The sequence below is a fragment of the Styela clava genome, chromosome 12 (genome assembly GCF_964204865.1).
Source record: "Styela clava chromosome 12, kaStyClav1.hap1.2, whole genome shotgun sequence".
Taxonomy (NCBI): Eukaryota; Metazoa; Chordata; class Ascidiacea; order Stolidobranchia; family Styelidae; genus Styela; species Styela clava.
In genome coordinates this window covers 16,574,942-16,594,242 of record NC_135261.1, presented here as the reverse complement: position 1 = coordinate 16,594,242, position 19,301 = coordinate 16,574,942, and the positions used below count along the sequence as shown (strand labels likewise).

Below are 19,301 nucleotides of genomic sequence, written 5' to 3'. Positions count from 1 at the left end.
TGGTCTCGAAGATGGAAGAATCCACGTTTGGTCTGTCACGTCGAAATCTGAAGAAGATGTCACCGCTCAAGATGATGAACAATTACTACCAGTCGCTTCAGATACGAGTGCAAACCAATCTGAAAGCGTTCAAGATATCAAGAAGAATATAAAATTGTCAAAAAGTGAAACGGCTATAATAGGTAATGAAAAATAATTAGTAATAATATGTCATACTGTCCAAATCGAGGGTTAAATAAGCTGTGGCCTGTGATGATTTTTACGTGGCTCAAAGACATCAAGCAAATTTTTCGAAAAACTAATAAAATTCGGTCAATTATTGAGATGTCTACAATTCTGTACAGTTAGATTCATGACGCCAAACTGCAATGACTGACTATCAATCAGAAATGAAATAAAAATGATTTTGTTGCCTACAAATATTATTTGTAATGTGTTAGACAATTTAGAACCGGGACTAAAAGAAAAGTTCAATGAGAAGGCATTGGTTAACTAGACAATGTTTTCTTTATGCGTGCTAATGTATATTTGTGCAAGAACATGGATTAGTACACAAAGATCAAAATAATGAATATAGATGTTTTTTGAATGACGTTTAATTTACGTGCAACATGAGGCCTGTTTTAAAAATTTGTTTAAGTCATTGATTGAAGTTAAAATTGGATGTACTTGCATTTTAGATTTAATATGACCAAGTCAATTTATTTGAATGTTAACAGTTGGTTCTCAATTTCATAGCAAATTTGATTTACAAAATGTGCTTGTTAAAAAGCGCAGCCTTTCGTTAACTATGGCTATGATCCGTGAGCCAAAACAATTGCCCACCCTGGGGCTACATGACAGCACAATGGTGTTACCTAAAAAGCTATTTACGCAGTCTATTTATTTCTATTTCTAACCATATACTCTCTTAAATTTGATACATATCCTCCTAAATTTGATTAATTTGAAGTCGAAACAGGAATTTCTAGTGTTCGAATTTCTAAAAATGATTTTCATGCGCATCAAATCATTATTGTATAATGTTGTAATTACTACTTCACCATCAGGTAATGAAAAGGACTCAAGTGCTCATCAAGTTTTTACTTTGTACGGTCACAAAGGCCCTGTGACAGCATTATGTATTGATTCAACTGGACTTGTGTTATGTAGTGGTGGCCAAGAAGGTTGGACCAATATTTGGTCTTTACAGGTATGTCATATTGCTATTCATGATTGGGTTGGCTACAATTAGTTTCATTATACTGTTTATATGGAATAGCATATTCAGTGGTTGTTTTTGTCTGTGTGATGGACCAGCCAATTTAATACTTGTGGCTTCGGTATATCAGCGATGTTATGTACCTACGCAACAACTTTATGCTATATTCAATTCATGATTGGAGATCTCACCAGTTCACATGATTATGTACTTTAAGTTCACCAGTTTATGTGCCCACCCTTTACCACCCATGACTACTCCATGTATCATTCAATTCATCGACTGTGACCACCCTATGTATCATCAAATTCACAACTTCTAATTCACCATGTTTATGTACCATTCACCGCCCATAGCCACATTGTATAACATTCAATTCGTGACTAGTGACCTCTCCAATTCACTATGATTATGTATCATTCAATTCACCACCCGGGACCACTCTATGTATCTTTAATTTCACGACTTTTGACCACTTTAATTTTCCAATTTATGTATCATGCATTTCACCACCCCGATTCTGATTCACAAATATATGTATCGTTCAATTCATGACTAACGACCACTCTAATTCACCATGATAATATTCAATTCACAACCCGTGAACATTTTATTCACCATGATTATGTGCATCTTCCATTTGTAATAGTTCAATTTGTTTTAGAATGGTTCTATACTACAAACTCATGTTGCTGAAAAGTCTGAATCAGTGAATTGTTTACAATGGATTGGTGAAGGTGTTCTTGTAACTGGTTTAATAAATTCACGAGAAATTACAACAATGCAGGTTGGTGTAGTTTACAAACATGAAATGTTTACTTTTTACGACTGATACATCAAACCCTGGCACTTGGGACACATTCCGCGCAGCCTGCTGAATGATTTCAGAATACAGATATTTGTAACCCTCTGTGATCGATTTGAGAGACTGTAACTGGTATGTGTCAAGACGGCCACATGCTCGCTTTTTTGAAATAATGAAACAATGGTAAGTGTATGAGGAAGCCGATTGAATATCTGCCCTTGTCGAGTATGACTATACTCATCCAGTTATTTGTTTCAGATGCATGCATCAGCCTTTTTTATAGTATAAGCATGGAAACTTGTAAAAAATTTAAGTTGCAAAAAACTTAGTTTTGCGATGATTTTACAGATTCCTCCAAAACCGTGGATTGAAAAATATGGTTTGTTATCACAAGCTCGGACTTCACTTCTTCGCCAGAATATGGTCCGTGGATTTGGTACAACTGATTGCTTTCAGATTCTTATCAATAAATTTCCGGAGATAATATTGGAACAATACAACTATGAAAAGGTTTGTTTCTAGATACCTGCACCTCAACAGATTAGGACTAGATTTTAAATTATAATCCTTAAACAATTACAAAACTTTTTTAATTTTATGAAAATCACTTGGGAGAGTTCTGAAAAATATTTTTTTCAGTAATGTTATGAATAAATATAAAGGATGGGAACTTGGAAATTTGATATTTTGCGTCATCCTTATAATCACCACCCTCATTCTTTGTTCAATAATACTTGTATTAGAATATCATATCGAAATCTGCAGGTTGTTATCAAATATGATATCATAACATCTATAGCCTGCCTCGAATAAAAGATATGAAAGAGATTATATAAAGAAAAACAAATCATCCAAAATACTCTCCTGCACTGTAAAATGACTGCACTTCGAATGAAGTAACTTTTTATAGAGCTAATGGTCCCACCAAGCAAGCGATGAGGGTACCACAATATTTGCATATATACATAATACATTGTTCTTTCTTGTATATCTTACTACTTGTTACTTATACCAATTATACTGCATGAAATTCTATTCATTTTACATCTTTTTTTCAGAGTGAAATTGATGCTGGGAATCAACTAGTTCATTCCTCTTTCTTACAATCTCTTATTGCAATTTGTATTGGACTTGATCTCACTTCAACTATTTCATATCCGCTATCTCCAAAGATCACAAAAGTATGTGTTTATGTAGAAAAAAATGGATACAACTATTTTTTTTCAATTTTGAATTTCAGACTATATTCTTATTTTTAAACAGATATCAATCTTTTTTATAAAACTAATTATTATATATTTTTCATGCGCTAGAAAAATCAAATAAAAAAAACTGTCGAACAGCTGTTTCTAATTCGATTTGACTGTACAATTCTAGATTAGCTTTTGAATTTTTTTAATAGTATAAGATAATAATACGTTATATTTAGCTCCCTAACAAAGACAATGTCAAAGAGGATTGGACATGGTTAGTTGACTTGCATACTTGTACCGAAGCAGTGAAGTCATTATACCATCGGACTTCGTTTCATCCTGAGTTTGAAATCTCAGAAAAATATCAGATTGATGAATTAGAGGAAGATGTTGATATGCCTACTTCATCTAGAAATAACAAGGATTCTTATGAAGGAATAAAGTATTCAGCTCATGTATGTATTATATAACGTAGTTTTACTCCAATCAAGGCATGATTGAAAAAAGGACAAAAAATGCCACCATTGCCATTCGTAGCAATTCACCAAGCCTAATTCATATACTCTTTATCATTATGCAAGAATCATGCTCATTTAAACATGATCATTTAGGATTCTGTGCTGTTGACAAAAACTGGTAAAGTTAACACAACAGTACGTTTTAGGCAATGGTAGGCATGGAATTTTTTTGATACAACATTAGTAGATATCTACTTATCTCCTCGTATATAAGCCCACCCCCTTGAAATGTCCCTAAAACGGTAAATTAATAAAAACTTGCATGTGAGCCTATATGATAGCATATCGTCTATGTAGTCTATTTTTCATTCTTTAGCATTTATTTTTTTCTTTATACTAAATATATCAATAGCATGGGCCAAATTATCATTGAAAGACATTTTGACTGTGTCGTACAGGATAATCAACATTGGACTTTGAATATGGACAGACAAGTTATGATGTGGGCAATGCAAAGACCGGAAGATTGGCAACCAGGTGGAAAATGTGATGTTTATTTCTCTGGTGGAGGTAGAAGTGGACAACTCGCTGAATTAGGAAGAGAAATCAAGTTGTTTACGAAAGCAGAATCTTTTTCGCAGGCACAACAGGTACCAATACAAATGACTTTTTGTTTTTTGTCATAATTGTTTGTTAGAGTTGTAATGAAATTGTCAAATTGTGTTTCGTGTTTACGATGAAAATAATATTTAGTGCCGGATTCAAAATTTTGAAAGCGGGTCCTATTTTGTATTGAACTTACTAACAACAGGTTCTCTCATTTCCGAAAATGTACGTAAGCTGCATTAATGTGAAACGCTTTACATAACTTTCGAATCGCCAAATATAATGCTATTCATCAGCTGTGGTGCATGTTACCAATTTGCTGTGGTCAATTTGCTAAAAAAAGTACACTAGATATGGTAGTACTTCGTGTGAAATTGGTGTACTTTTTGCGACCCCTAAAATTCGTTGTGCACCCCCTTATGGGGTGGCGAGCCTAAGTCTGGGAAGCCCTTGTCCAACATATGGTCTAAAACAAAAATGTGTTGGCTAAATATCACAACATTCCAGAAATGAGTTGGCATGAACTTGGTCCAACCCCCACTGCATTTGGCAAATACATTATGTTCAAATATGGCGAAGTTTCCCTTTTTTTGCGATGATCATAAAATCCTTCATACTGGTAATGATTCTGAAATGCTTTGTGTCGAATTAATGATAATTTTCATGGCTTTGACGCTTGAAGAAAGGGTCTGAAGCGCTGATTTATGATTGTGGTCCGATGTTTACGCGAAGATATGAAGTATTCGATTGGTACTTTTTTCAGGTTATTTGCGGACAAAATTGCACGTTTATGTTACAAAGTAATGGCAGTGTTTCTGCTTGCGGTGAAGGAAGTTATGGAAGATTGGGTCAAGGAAATTCTGATGACCTGAATACACTTTCTGTAGTTACAGCCTTGCAAGGTGGGTGGAATTGTTTTTTGTGATTCTGAGGTTACATTTTTTTTTCAATATGTAGATGTGATAATCGTTTGCCTATTCATTTTTCTTCATTAGTTTGCAAAATTAGATATTCAGTATTCTAATTATGATTTTATTGTAAAAATAATAAAATTGCTTAATTGAAATTTTAATTTTATTAATTGTGTATAAATATGAAAACTTGAAATGAAACTTTTTGAACTAGGTTTTTTCAACCTAATGTCTGAGTGATTTCTTCATTATATTTATGGTGCAGTAGAATATATAGTTTCTGTGACAAAGCATACCCACAAATACATCAAAATGGCCATCTGTTTATATTTTACACCTTGATAATTCCACAAGAACATATTATATGGATAAACTCAAGATTTTTTTTCTTTTTTTTTATATGAATCAGAGGAAAATTTTGTCTCGGATCAGTGTCCAAGATACCAATCAAACACATTTGGTCATAGAGGTCCTGAATTTTATTATATGATGACTATAATTTTTAATAACCTAGGCTTTGTGGTGACTCAACTTGCAACATCAACTGGTAGTGATGGTCATTCACTGGCCCTTACTGAATCTGGTGAAGTATTTTCATGGGGAGATGGTGATTATGGGAAACTTGGACATGGAAATAGTGACAGACAAAGAAGGCCAAGACAAATCGAGGCTTTACAAGGAGAATCTGTTATACAGGTATACACACAGTATGATATGTTTTTATTTGACTATGGAGATTAGATAGTAGGGTGCTTGCTCCATCTAAATATGTACATTTTGACGTTATTTTTTCTGAAAAAATGCCACATAAAGGCTCTTAAAAAAGCAAAGTCATGGCGACTACTAAAATTCCAAAAGTTATTAGGGATGGAAAGAGTCTGGCATTACAGGGATTCGACAAATCCGAGTAATAGGTGAAGGATTAGAATCGAATCTCCTGAGTTTGTGATGTCATAATGGAAAAGCAGGAAAAGTGTCTCCGCCAGTGCTATCACTGCCAAGCCATTCAGAGTGGCCCTTGTCAACATTCAGATACTTCACCATCAAACTTAAAATCTTAACCTGACAGTAGATGTTTAAAAATGCGCTCTCATGGGTGAAATACATAAGGATTTTTGGCTCTTGGTGCTGCGTTAAATCTTTCATTGTTTTGCCTTGTGCCTTTTATTGCTGTAATTTCTTGCATACATTGAAAAACAATGTTTTTTTTTGGTTCCAGCTAGAGATCTGAAGTTGGTTATATGGCCCGCCCACAAAAAATGTTGCACACCCCTGTTCTAGAGGTATACGGTATACTGACAATAATTAGATGGATTGTTTTCAGAATAATACAATATTAGGCTTTGACCATCCAAGAGTATTTATGTCAGTAACTATTGCTCTCCATATTCTCTTAGTCCTATTCTCAAATTGTAACCTTTTTTTAATTTTAGGTTGCATGTGGATTCAAGCATTCAGCTGTCGTAACCTCTGATGGAAAATTATTTACGTTTGGATATGGAGATTATGGTAGACTAGGTCATGGTAGTAGCGTTAACAAAAAATTTCCAGAACAAGTTACTGGCTTTGATGGAGCTTTAATAGGACAGGTATGGTAATAATTTGTGAAATATATTGTTTCGACTCTTGTTATTTATGAATAGGTACTCCCGAAGTATGTGAACCAAGATGGTGGACACCGGAGTGTAGTATGTGTATCAGGTTAGGGTTAGACCAAGTCTCGTGCCCCACCTAAAAAAAAACTAGCTAACAATAAATAGTGTGTGATTGCCACCAGGTGCATCTAAAAGGATGATGATAAGAAAATATGTATAAATAAACAAACAAGCGCAAGTTCAAACAAAAAGGGGACTATTTAAACTATTTGTTTGAACTTGCGCTAGTTTGTTTATTTATACATATTATCTTATCATCATCCTTTTAGATTAGAGTTGACGCAATGATAATTTTTTTCATATTTTTCCTTTTTTCTTTTTCTTGCTCTATACATATCCACTTGTGTCCTTTCCATATCATGCCCTGATGTAGTTTTTCTGTATAGAAATTCGAAACGTCGGCAAATTACATCGTTTTGCTAACACCGGTTGTGCTTCATTTATTATCAACACAGCTAACAATAAGCTACAAATAATAGAAGTGAGGCAAAAGTATGTTTTATTCATAAATCACATTGAAAATACGCGGATGGAATGTAAATATCCAAAATAAGCCGGGCAAAATCAAATCTAACAATTATCTTAATTAGCTTCATGTCCCCTCAAAAAACTGTGTATGCCCCCATTGTGGGACGCACCCATCGTTCGTGAACCACTGATCTGGTCTTATTACAATACAAATTTATTTTTGTTACAGGTTGCTTGCGGTCTGAACCATACACTAGCGTTATCTCAAGATGGTGAAACACTATGGGCGTTTGGTGATGGTGACTATGGAAAGCTTGGTCTCGGTAATACCAGTTCCAAATTAGTGCCAAATAAAGTGGACGGAGCTTGTAGTTTATCAATAAAGAAAATTTGCGCTGGTACTCAATTCTCTGTCATCTTAACAAAATCAGGCGAAGTTCTCAGCTTTGGACAAGGTAAGGATTTTTTTATGAGTATTTGATCAGTTCTGCTGTAAACTACTAAAAATGAATAATTCCAACTATTTTTTATTTGAATTATGTTCGTTCAAGCTAAATCGACTGATTTTGGTGAAAGAGACGCCCAAATGTATACATTATGCATTTTTTTACGAACTTAAGCTCTAAACAAGGCTCTGTCTTGTAGCTAGCTACTAAATGTATGTTTACATCAGTGCTTTATAATTGCCTGGCCACATCATTTCTACACTTGTGGGCATGGGAGTACCTTACCCACTTGAGTGAGTGAAATTGAGGCGCTCTTTCAAACTTGATATATCGGATTTGAATTTTATGCTTAATGGGAAAAAATTTGAGTGTTGACAAGGTTGTGACCCATTGGCAGCCGTGTTGTGGCCCGTGGGCCCCCTTGGATGGAGATCATGAAGATTTGGGTACCACTGGACTAGGCCGTTATGATATGTCTATGATAATTAATTAATATCTGTGGTTTATAACAGAATTGATTCCATTCTTCTAAATATCATTTCTTCGAATTTGTTCAATTTTATATATCATCAAAATTACTTTATTTTAGATCGACTGACAGGACAACCAGATGGTAGAAATCGGGGAACGACTTCCAGACCTCAACTTATACCTGCACTCATGTCACATGTTATTATCGATATTTGTACCGGTGCAGAACATACTGTCGCTCTAACTTCGGAACGACTCGTGTTTGTTTGGGGATCAAATTCAGATAGCCAGGTTGGTTGGTTGCAAGCCATAATAGTGAAACCGTGACAAAATAATCGAAACAATGTGGTTCGAAACAACTAATAGTACGTTATTCGCTGTGTGTCCATCTTTGATATCGACCCAGTGTATCTTATCCTTCGAAATCATCATGGGTAACTGAACCCTCGAGTGGATATAATATTACGAATATTCTCTTTTTTCAGCTTGGACTTGGCCACACTGAGTGTGTGAGATCACCAACACTATGTGAACAACTCTCAGGAAAGAAGATAACTCAAATATCAGCTGGTCGTAATCATACGTGTGCATGGACTGCTCCTGTTATCAAATCAAAAAATACAAGGTAAAGGAGAGAATATTCTTGGTTTTTAAATTTGTTCGGCAAATAACTAAATTTGTTTTTCAATTTTTCTTATAATTGGACTTAAATTGCCTATTACAACCAGGGTGAGGTGGTGGGCATGGGATTTGAACCCAGGTTTATACTATGTTTATACTCATGCTTATATAGAACTGGGGGAACAGTCCCAAAGGGGTCAGATTCTGCGTCACATTTACATGAGACCCGGTCGCTTAGAATGGGAACACCAGACAATATACCGGCACAATACAATCATTTGATTCATCTACCAATTGAAGTTATTCGATCAAGACTTCTCATTCTACATTACTTTTCTGACCTGATGGCGACTTCATGGCGAAGTTTCAATTTGGTGTCATCTAAAGGGGTGAGTCAAATTCTATGATTGGAGATTATGTTGTTACAAAATGCTGAGTGTTCCAATCACACTTTCACAACTTTTTTTTGTACTGTTTGGTCTGGCGAAAGAAGTTGTTTTCAAACTTTCATAATTCGTGGCTTTTCGAAAACATTCAACACCTGTGGCCCTATTTATAAAAATGCTTAATTATAAAGGCAACATATAAAAGAAAAAGAATATATACATTACATTTGAAGATGCGAGCAAATCACAAATAACGGTAAATTAATTTGGCCACTGTGAATGGTACTTGGCGAAGACTCTTGTTTGTGGCATATTAAATCCCACTTTGTGGCTAAGAAGACGGAGAGCCCACTTTGAAAAACCCTGTGTCGAAGCAAAACATTCTTTGACAAGTAGTTTGCAAATACTCCGTTTAGCTGTTTTCATTCTTGCTACAGTATTCTTGCAGTCAGTGCGTACAGACCCACTAACGCAACCAATTGCGACCCACATAATTATTTGATATGGTCTACATAACTTGAGTGAAATAGTTTCATACTTCGTGTTTATTTCTTTTTGCATTCTATATACCGACAATTATTACGTCTTCATCACAGTTAAAGAGCATGTGTATATTCTTAACAATTCAATTATAGCGGTATCTTAATTATACGTACTGGTACCGGCCCCTTGCGCTCCTTTTTCCTGGCCCGCGAATATCTTTCAGCTTCTAATTTTGGTCTCCGGCAAATCAACTTGAAACCACTGCACTAACACATAGGCAGATATAAAGGGGTAGTTGTCAGGAACACACAACACTGATCAATCAAAAAATTTTATCTGAAATGAACAAGGCAAACTTTTTTGATAGTTTCTTTTTTAGGTAATGCCTTTTTGTTTCAGGTCAACAAAGATTCAAAATACAATGTTGTTACAAATGCTTTCAAAGATGGTTCAATGCAACCTTTATTATCTTCAAAAGTCAGCTCACTAGCATTGGTGAGATCATTGGGTGAGAAATTTTCCATTTCAATATGGTTTTTATTTTATCATTGTTATATACTGTGATTTACATAGTCTTATCCAATGCTTATTCTGTCCATGGTAATTTTCCATACATTTGAGGTAATATATAAACGAGAATATCGGTTGGAAACCGAAGATTTATCGATCGATAGTTAGGGGATCCCCCAAAACAGAAACTGCAGTTTCGATTAATCCGTCTTGTAACTTGCGCACTGCGCATTGCACACACACACTCGGCGGGTTTCAAAATTCTCTCGCTTTACAAAAATCTAGATCACTATATCAATAATTGATTGATAACTCGCTAATTATACGACATAATTCGCCCAAAATCAATAGGCTTCTGGTCCGAGATAAGATGAATGCACATGCAAAATCTGGAGCAGATTCAATCTCGCTTTCGTGAGATATCGCGTGCATCTAACAGACACACAGACAGACAGACAGACAAATACCTATCAATATACTTACCGATCTTAAGATCGATAAGTAAAAATGTCAAGAAATCTTATCACAAGATGCATAGGAAGATGTTAGAACAGAAATTCCATATTTTTTCTGGCGAAAAACTGATAAAACAACTTGATCTTATGTCTTACCACGGCCTCTCATCCGTTACCAGTCCATGTCTGGTGTGGGATAAGTCAGCCAGTTTGAAATGCATGGACTTGTTGATGGAGGAAGCTGTAAGTGACCAGCGGTTGCGAGACCCACCCTGCTGCGACAAAGGGTTCGGCAATCCTCTCACACATGATTAATAGCATGGTTATTTCATATTTTCTCTTTCATAGGTAAAACAATGGTGCAAGGCAGGAACTATGGTCCACATATAACCGTACGCAGATTCTCACTCAATGGAAAGAGATGTAAATCTATCTTTTCTCAGATTTCTAAACAGGTAGTTAAATCCATTTTTGTCTTTTGAATTATTTTATGCCCAGTTTTTTTGTTATTACTATTCAATAGCAACAGTGTATTTGACTTATACATACATTCAACTTTTATAAATTAAATTTGAATCTAGTGGCCTTGACAAGCTCTCTCAAATTTTGGCGCTCCAGAAGTGTGTGTACCAATATGAGGGCAACTAATTTTGTTTGCCTAATTTACATTAAGTTGTGTAAAGGTACGGAAGCCTATGGGCAGGGGGATGTTCACTTTGCTAACACAGACAGTCTTCGAACTCGTAATGGAACTAAAATAAGGAAAATCGGAAGAAAATTATGGCCTAACCCTAACCTGGTACACACATTACAGGAGTACCCAAATTTTTAATAATTTGGCCTCAAATTTGTTCTTTTTAATTTATTTTTTCATAATATTTTTGATTTAGGTTGTAAAATTGAATCCCGCAGAACTTCGGCTTCCTGCAAGAGCATGGAAAGTTAAATTACTTGGTGAAGGGGCAGATGATGCTGGCGGTGTGTTTGACGATACTATAACTGAAATGTGTAAAGTACGTACTGAAATAATTTTCAACCAAATTTAGTTTATTATAGATTTGGATTTTAAGCTTGGACAGATTTAAAAAGCTCTGTTAAAGGTAAAACCTACTTTGTAAAAATATTCGATTGCATAAAGTAATTAACAACACATATTCAAACTAACCATACTTTGAACAAGAGAGTGATTGCGGCCGCTTGAATGTCAGGCTATAGAAACCAGCAAAATTTGGGGTGAAATATCGAGCCCTGTAGGACTAATATGAAAAGTACATTAGCCTTCTAACGACTTATTCCATCTTTAAATGCTGAACATTTCAAATAAAAAGCTCCATTGTTGAGTATACAGTTTTTGCAACTCCAACCCACAACAACAACAATTTTGCAAAACCATCCATAGATGCATTTTGTGTCCAACAATGGAGCGTGGTTGTAGTTTTTGTATTCGTATCTATAACAAACTTTCAATTTGTTTAATAAAGTTTTATTAATGCTTAAGTCTGTCTCAAGTTTATACCATTTTTACAAGGCATTTTTATACCTTCCCTCGAGTAATGCTCCATGAAAACACCACAGGAAACATAAGAGGCTACTTTTTTTGCAAGGTCGCAAATTCCAATATTGATTGAGTGGTATATTTGTGCAAAATCTAAGCAATTTGGTATATACTAAATTTAAGTTTTTCAGAAAAAAAAATGTGCAAAAATTTTTAGGTGCTAGAAAATTTCCACCGATGGGAATTCTTTTTTTAAAAATATTCCTACGCTCCTATTTAATTGCTTTGTGTATTTTTGTAGGAATTGGAATCCGGTGTATTGAATCTTTTTATACCAACTCCTAACAGTGTGTCTGGTGTCGGACTCAATCTTGACAGGTAATTGTTAGTTCACCCTTATATTTTCCTACTTTAGGGACTTAACTTCATTTTGACCTCTCAAAGTCTATTTGGCCTCGCTGTGACCTAAACATTTGAAATAATACTTGTTTACCCCCCTTTTGATGGTGATTCTTGGGCACGGCCCTTTGGGTGATATCAAGTTTGGAGGCAATTTGAAGTAATTTTGAAATTCTCATTGTAAATTAAAAACTGCTATGGTTAATGGTGAGATTTGTGTAACTGCTGGCTGGCTGGTTACGGCTTCCTCCACTATCAAATCCATGCATCTAAAACAAATAACTGGTCAAACATTTCCATAACCAACATAGAATGGTAACCAGACTAGAGGCCGTGGTTTGTAATGTAATTAATCTGTCTTATCAGCTTCCTACAGGGATAACTATGAAAATCCTATACTGTCCTTTTTAATTAATATAACTGGCTAATTTGTCCTGAACTAAAGTTCAGATAAGACGCATTATTTAGAATCTGATTCAGTTTTTTTGCCATAGTCAACAATATTGATTATATTTTCCTATCGTTGAAATGAAAATACAAATTACATTTATTTTCAACCATTTTCAGGTTTTTACTCAATACTTCTCTGACATCGAAAGAACAAATTTCGATGTTTCGTTTCATCGGAATATTGTTTGGTGTTGCAATAAGAACAAAGAAACCTCTGGATCTACATCTGGCACCCTTGTTGTGGAAACTCATTGCAGGTTTGATAGATAATGTATATTGTGTAAATGAAGTGTCAAATCTCATATTTTTATTATTTTTATTTACTTTTCAAATGGAAGCTTCGGCATTATTGAGTTAGGTGAAAAGCATCGGTGGTAAGCTCATAATACTAAACATTAAGAAGGCTGAACGATTTGGAATTTCTATTATGGTATAGAAAATGGTCTCCTTCTCACGGTTGAAATTACCATACCACATCTTATTGGAATTTTTCAGTCTCGCACCCCACCTCAAAAATAACTAGCTAACAATAAGCTACAGATAACAGATGGTAAAGCGAAAGTATTTTTATTAAAAAATCACGTTGAAAATATGTGGACATATAAAGAAATGTAAACAAAGAAATACAAATATCCAAAATGAGGCAAGATCAAATCTATTACCGGTAAATATTTTAATTAGCTTCACCCATCCCCCTTACGAGGTGTGGCTAAAAAGAAACGAGACTGACGTCACAGATTGCGCAACACGATTAACCATTGGTAATCAACACTTTTACAGTGTGGTGTAATATGTGTTCTTTGTTCAACAGCTTTTTTGACACAATATCGCAATTATTTTTGCTCTTTAGGAGCCATAGGTGAATGTGATTAATTGCTTGTTGAAAAAAAAATTGCCGTGCGAGATCTGATTGAGTTTCTTGGCGATAGGGGGTTCAATTGCAGAATGACGATTGAGCAATGAATTAACATTAAATTTTGTGTCAAACTGGGAAAAATGCATGTCAACTGGGCAACATTTAATCGTTGAGCTTTCTGCTCCTCAGTCAACAGCCTTGGCACCATTTTGGCACTCACCTTTCACAAGCCAAAAGTGTCAACCAAACTGGTGCGAACCGTTTTTTTTTGTCTTTTCCAACTTCGCAATGACGCGAATTGTTGAGCGACGGTCGCTGCGAATCAACTGCCTTTCACAACTGAACTCACAACTGATACCTTTTCGATGTTGGTATCAGTTGTGGAAGTGCAAGGCCTTCCTGACTTCGAATCATCCTCCACATCCTCCCTGCATCCCACAAATCGCTTGTGCCATTCAAAAACTCTTGTTCTGGACATGGAAGAATCTCCATAAACATCACACAATTTCTTCAAAGTCGCAGTCGCCGTTTTTCCAAGTTTGACACAAAATTTAATGTTAATTCATTGCTCAATCGTCATTCTGCAATTGAACCCCCTATCGCCAAAAAACTCAATCAGATCTCGCACGGCAATTTTTTTTTCAACAAGCAATTAATCACATTCACCTATGGCTCCTAAAGAGCAAAAATAATTGCGATATTGTGTCAAAAAAGCTGTTGAACAAAGAACACATATTACACCACACTGTAAAAGTGTTGATTACCAATGGTTAATCGTGTTGCGCAATCTGTGACGTCAGTCTCGTTTCTTTTTAGCCACACCTCGTATGTGGCGCGCCCCATCGTTTGAGAACCACTGACCCAATCATTACAATTTTGCAGGTGTTTCAATCAACGTAGAAGATATAGAAGGAGTTGATTTACTTTTCGTTCAAACATTGAGAGGAATCAGCCATATAGATTCATCTGGTGTTACTGCACAAAATTTTCATGAGGTACTCTTTGCTACAATGTTGGATTGGATGAAATTCACAAATTAAGTTCAAGTTGTCTTGGGCTTACGTCAGCTCAGTGTTTCCGAAACTGTGCATCAAAAGATAATGTAGAATAGAATTGGATTTACTTATTTATAAGACGACCTAATCATATAGCAAACCATGGCCTCTCGTCTGGTTACCAGTTCATGTCGAGTGAGGGATTAGTTAGCCAGTTATTTATTTGATTTTGGAAGCATGGACTTGAAACATGCATTATCAATTAATTTCTTAAAAATTTGTTTTTATTGCTCACACTTGAAAAACCTATTCAAATTTTAATGGATCAATTAGAGAAAGAGAAAATTACACTTGGTGATATCGGAAATTCAGGCGCGTTATGATTGTTTATGTTCACAAAACAAGCTTACGCATCACTTTCATTGTGTACATATAATTAAACTTTTCTTCCTCAGGTAATTCATTGTTACTGTAGCCAATTTTTTTTTTTAAAGTTTCTTAATTTTTATTACAAAAAGTAAATGTCTGCCAAGTTTGAAAAAGTTTTGAAACCTATGGGTTGTAATATAATATTCAATAGTACCTTGAATATGAAAGAAAAACTAATTTATTATCATCTATTAATATTCTGTGTATTCAAGTGGTTTTTCCTACTGGAATCATTGGTAACTGCATTATGGTCTGTATAATGTTAAGAATTGAGCTTTTTTTCACAGGTGATTCCGCTTGAATTTTTTGTCGGTCAAAATTCTCAGGGAAAATTTGTTCCAATTATGCCTGGTGGTCAAGGTATTCATTTGACTTTTGAAAACAGGAAAGAATATGTGGAACGTGCGACAGATTTCCGAATTCATGAATTTGATCAACAGGTAATGTAATAAACAATATGTTTGTTTATAGACTATGGCTGCGTGGCTCATCGTGCTAAGCATTAGGAATACGCTCGCCACCCTGCTGATTATCCTGCGAGGGCTGGCAGGTTCGAATCTCATGCAGGGATAATTATGTGTGAGACGATTGCTTAGCTCCTCACAGTCGCAGGTTAGTTCAAAACGCCGGTTGGTTAGAGCTTTCTCCATCAAGGTCATACATCTGAAAACAAATAACTGGCTAACTAATTAGGCCATCTCATTGGCTTTCCTCTACCCTGGATAAATATGTAAATCCTGCAAATCCTATGGTCAAAACAATTTGGGTATACTGCACAGGACCAAATAGCTGCCATTCACTGTTTCTCTAACACAATTATAGCTATAATTTTCCTATTCCTTTCCAATGTGATTGCATTTTTGTAGAATTATGTGAGTTCAAATCTATTCTATAAAAACAATAAAAATAAAAAAGATTTGCTCTGCAATCAGGGTATGCTAAAAATGTCTTGAAAATGATGGTTTTAGGAAGTTGTGCCACAGACATCAATAAAGAGCCTAAATGTTTTATCATTCTACATATCTTTATTCAGGTTGCTGCTATAAGAGAAGGAATGTCTCGTATTATACCAGTTCCACTTTTGTCACTTTTAACAAACGATCAACTGGAAGTTTTAGTCTGTGGAGCCAGATATGTGGATATACATATGTTGAAAGTTATTGCAAGGTTCGGTATAGTTTATCTCTGCTGATATTAGAAAAGCCCTTCATGGTACCTCTGCTTTTATATTACTAGCGAAACTTGTTTGGAAAGCTGTTTTGGGAGGGCAAATTGGAAGTGGAAAATACGCCAAAAAAAAAATTGACAATTAAAAATCATGTTTGTATAATAGCATTTCTTATCCTAGCAGTCATAAAATTGTGTGGTACATATGTCAATCTGATTATCCCTCTGAATTCCATTCAACATAGAGAATTGCAACCTTAGTGGGCGTGGCACGATGGTCTTGTTGTTAGATCGTTGGGGGTGAATATTTTTTACATTGCACATCTTGTGTTAAATGCCATGCCTCATCCGCAGTGTGATGATGAAATGCAGGGATGTGCAACCTTTGACACAGGAGGGCCAGATACAAATAACTGGATAAAACCATGGGCCGCACCTTTACTTAGAATTGGCTTTCTAGTAGTTGCAGAAACAAAAATTTTGGTTATTGACCTTGTGACATGCGTTTTTCGCTTTGCACAAGCTCAGATATAGGCATTGCAACGCAAAGAATTACTAGCACATACTAGATTAAATTAAAAACTCGTTTCACAAGCCAAAACCATTCAAAAGTGGTTCTCCACCACGGGTCGCATAAGTTTTCCTTGGAAGGTGAGCCGCAGGTTGCACACCCCTGATGTAATGAAATGGGTAGGCAAACCCGAACAACTAATAGTTCGGGACTTCCAAAAGGGTAGTTATTTATATATCAGTGTTTGTCTGAGCAGAGTGTTGTCTGCGAAAAGACAGTAAATAATCCAAACATTACATCTCTTTCTGCACAGATATAGAGATGTAGAAGAAGATTCTAAGTTGATCACATGGCTCTGGCAAGCTTTAGAAGATTTCAGTAATAATGAGAGAGTTTTGTTTCTAAAATTTGTATCTGGTAGATCAAGACTTCCTGCTAATGTAGTTGACATACCACAGAAATTTCAGATCACAAAAATTGAAAGGGTGGGTTTTGTTTAATTTATATTTATTGTAATCATATCAGATTCTAGGAAAATGGATGTGATGTCATAATAATTGAAGCATTGTTGGTATTGCATATTAAAGATCTTCGTTTCAAATCCATTCCAGCTATCGCACCCAGGGTGTAAAGAATGGTCCCCCCTATAGTGTGTGTACCAGGTTGGGGTTAGGGCATAATTTTATTTAGATTTTCCTTATTTTAGTTCTATTACTAGTTCGAGGACTATCTGTGTTAGCCAACTGAATAGTATACCCACTTGTCCTTAGATTTCAGTCCCTTTACACAACTTGATGGAAAATAGGCGAACAAAATTAGTTTCCTCCATATTGGTACACACACTTCTGGGGCGCCTAAAAGATTGGGTGAGCGATGCCCAAATAAAACATATTTTGGGTTCATATGAAAAGTGGCTTATTACATACTTGTGAATTCTTGTGCAGAGCCCGTTTTGAAGTGGTTTAAACGTTCTTCGTCCAGTCTTTGAGCCATTACACATAATACTTGCAATCAAGATTAAAAATCTTCTTTAAATTACACTGCAATGCCATTAATTGTAACGTTTTTCTGTATTTTTTGCAGCCAATTGACAGTCTACCCACTAGTCAAACATGCTTTTTCCAACTTCGACTACCTTCGTACTCTAGTCAAGAAGTATTAGCTGAAAAATTACGTTATGCAATACACAATTGTATTTCTATCGACATGGATAACTATATGTTGATGCGAAATACAGAGAATGACGATTTTTCCGATGGATCTGATGTTTGATATAAAACATAGGAAAATATAAACCCAGATTTTTCACTGTGTTTAGGAAATATTTCATTTTAAAACTGTGATATAATATTAGCCTAAAACATGAGATATTTGTAATAAAATAAAATATTTGGTATCTCTTTTTCCAAAAAGATATATTTGATATATTAACTTGTATACACACGAATCATATTATATATCTATATTGTCATAATGACAAAAAAAAATTTTTTTTGAAAATAGAAAATTCTTTAAATTAGTAAAATGTAAATTTGTTATCTTCTATTGCCTTTTACTTGATCTCTTCAATTGTTTTTTGATTTGTGAGTTTGAAAAAGGTTTTTTTAAGTTGAAGAAACATTTCGAAAAGTTGGAAAGGAATTATGTTTTAGCCACATGCTGCCTGTTTACTTATATATAACACATAACTATAAAATATCCTTTATAAAATGTATATTTATGTTAACAAACTCAGTCAAAATTTTCTTTAACAAAAATGTACGCCAAAATGAACACCAATCGAGATGCCTTGGATCTGATCGCAAACTTTAACTAGATACGAGATATGGTTTGGTCTCTGTTCAATTGTATTCATGTTTACATTATACGGTGTGAATTACTTAATAAACGAATAAGGTATGAAGTTAGATGTATTTTTCTGTTTGTTTTTTCCACATAGTTCAAATTTAATATTGGTTACCTATATGTACCTCAGCCAAGCCATACATAGAAACATTTGTAGGTGAGAATAAGGGCTGTTTTATACGTAGAAAAATAACACTCTCCAACTGCTAAGCCATTCAAAAATTGCTCTGACTTCCGGAAATGGATGAATATTAAATTCAGCTTGTGACTCCTAGGAAACCAAATTTTGACAATAACCGATATGCAGTCACATAAAAGGCAACGGTATGGTTTACACACTCTTTTGCAATCCCCCCCTCCACATTGTGAGCCCTATTTTGGGCAATAAAGCCATGGCTGTAAGCATCTTGGGTGATACCACGTTGTCTACGTTCATGAAGACGTAAGGTTGACTCTGAGTGGAACTTGGGAAACAAGTACACAAA

At 35.1% G+C, this 19,301-nt stretch overlaps 1 protein-coding gene across 3 annotated transcripts in view; it reads left to right on the top strand.

The window, feature by feature from the left end:
* Positions 1-18,884, top strand: part of LOC120329304 (putative E3 ubiquitin-protein ligase HERC1) — an 83,103-nt gene extending 64,219 nt beyond the window's left edge. For all 3 annotated transcript variants that reach the window (XM_039395886.2, XM_078118251.1, XM_078118250.1), the window contains 24 exons: positions 1-182; positions 1,050-1,192; positions 1,866-1,988; positions 2,355-2,516; positions 3,065-3,187; positions 3,436-3,654; positions 4,116-4,307; positions 5,027-5,165; positions 5,689-5,870; positions 6,608-6,763; positions 7,527-7,752; positions 8,333-8,505; positions 8,700-8,839; positions 9,008-9,224; positions 10,104-10,212; positions 11,018-11,124; positions 11,560-11,682; positions 12,466-12,542; positions 13,131-13,270; positions 14,752-14,864; positions 15,581-15,733; positions 16,327-16,460; positions 17,285-17,456; positions 18,055-18,884. In XM_039395886.2, coding sequence (XP_039251820.2) covers positions 1-182; positions 1,050-1,192; positions 1,866-1,988; positions 2,355-2,516; positions 3,065-3,187; positions 3,436-3,654; positions 4,116-4,307; positions 5,027-5,165; positions 5,689-5,870; positions 6,608-6,763; positions 7,527-7,752; positions 8,333-8,505; positions 8,700-8,839; positions 9,008-9,224; positions 10,104-10,212; positions 11,018-11,124; positions 11,560-11,682; positions 12,466-12,542; positions 13,131-13,270; positions 14,752-14,864; positions 15,581-15,733; positions 16,327-16,460; positions 17,285-17,456; positions 18,055-18,243 — 3,694 coding nt within the window. In that variant the 3' untranslated portion in view covers positions 18,244-18,884. The remainder of the gene's footprint in view (positions 183-1,049; positions 1,193-1,865; positions 1,989-2,354; positions 2,517-3,064; positions 3,188-3,435; positions 3,655-4,115; positions 4,308-5,026; positions 5,166-5,688; positions 5,871-6,607; positions 6,764-7,526; positions 7,753-8,332; positions 8,506-8,699; positions 8,840-9,007; positions 9,225-10,103; positions 10,213-11,017; positions 11,125-11,559; positions 11,683-12,465; positions 12,543-13,130; positions 13,271-14,751; positions 14,865-15,580; positions 15,734-16,326; positions 16,461-17,284; positions 17,457-18,054) is intronic.
* Positions 18,885-19,301: the final 417 nt, after the last annotated feature.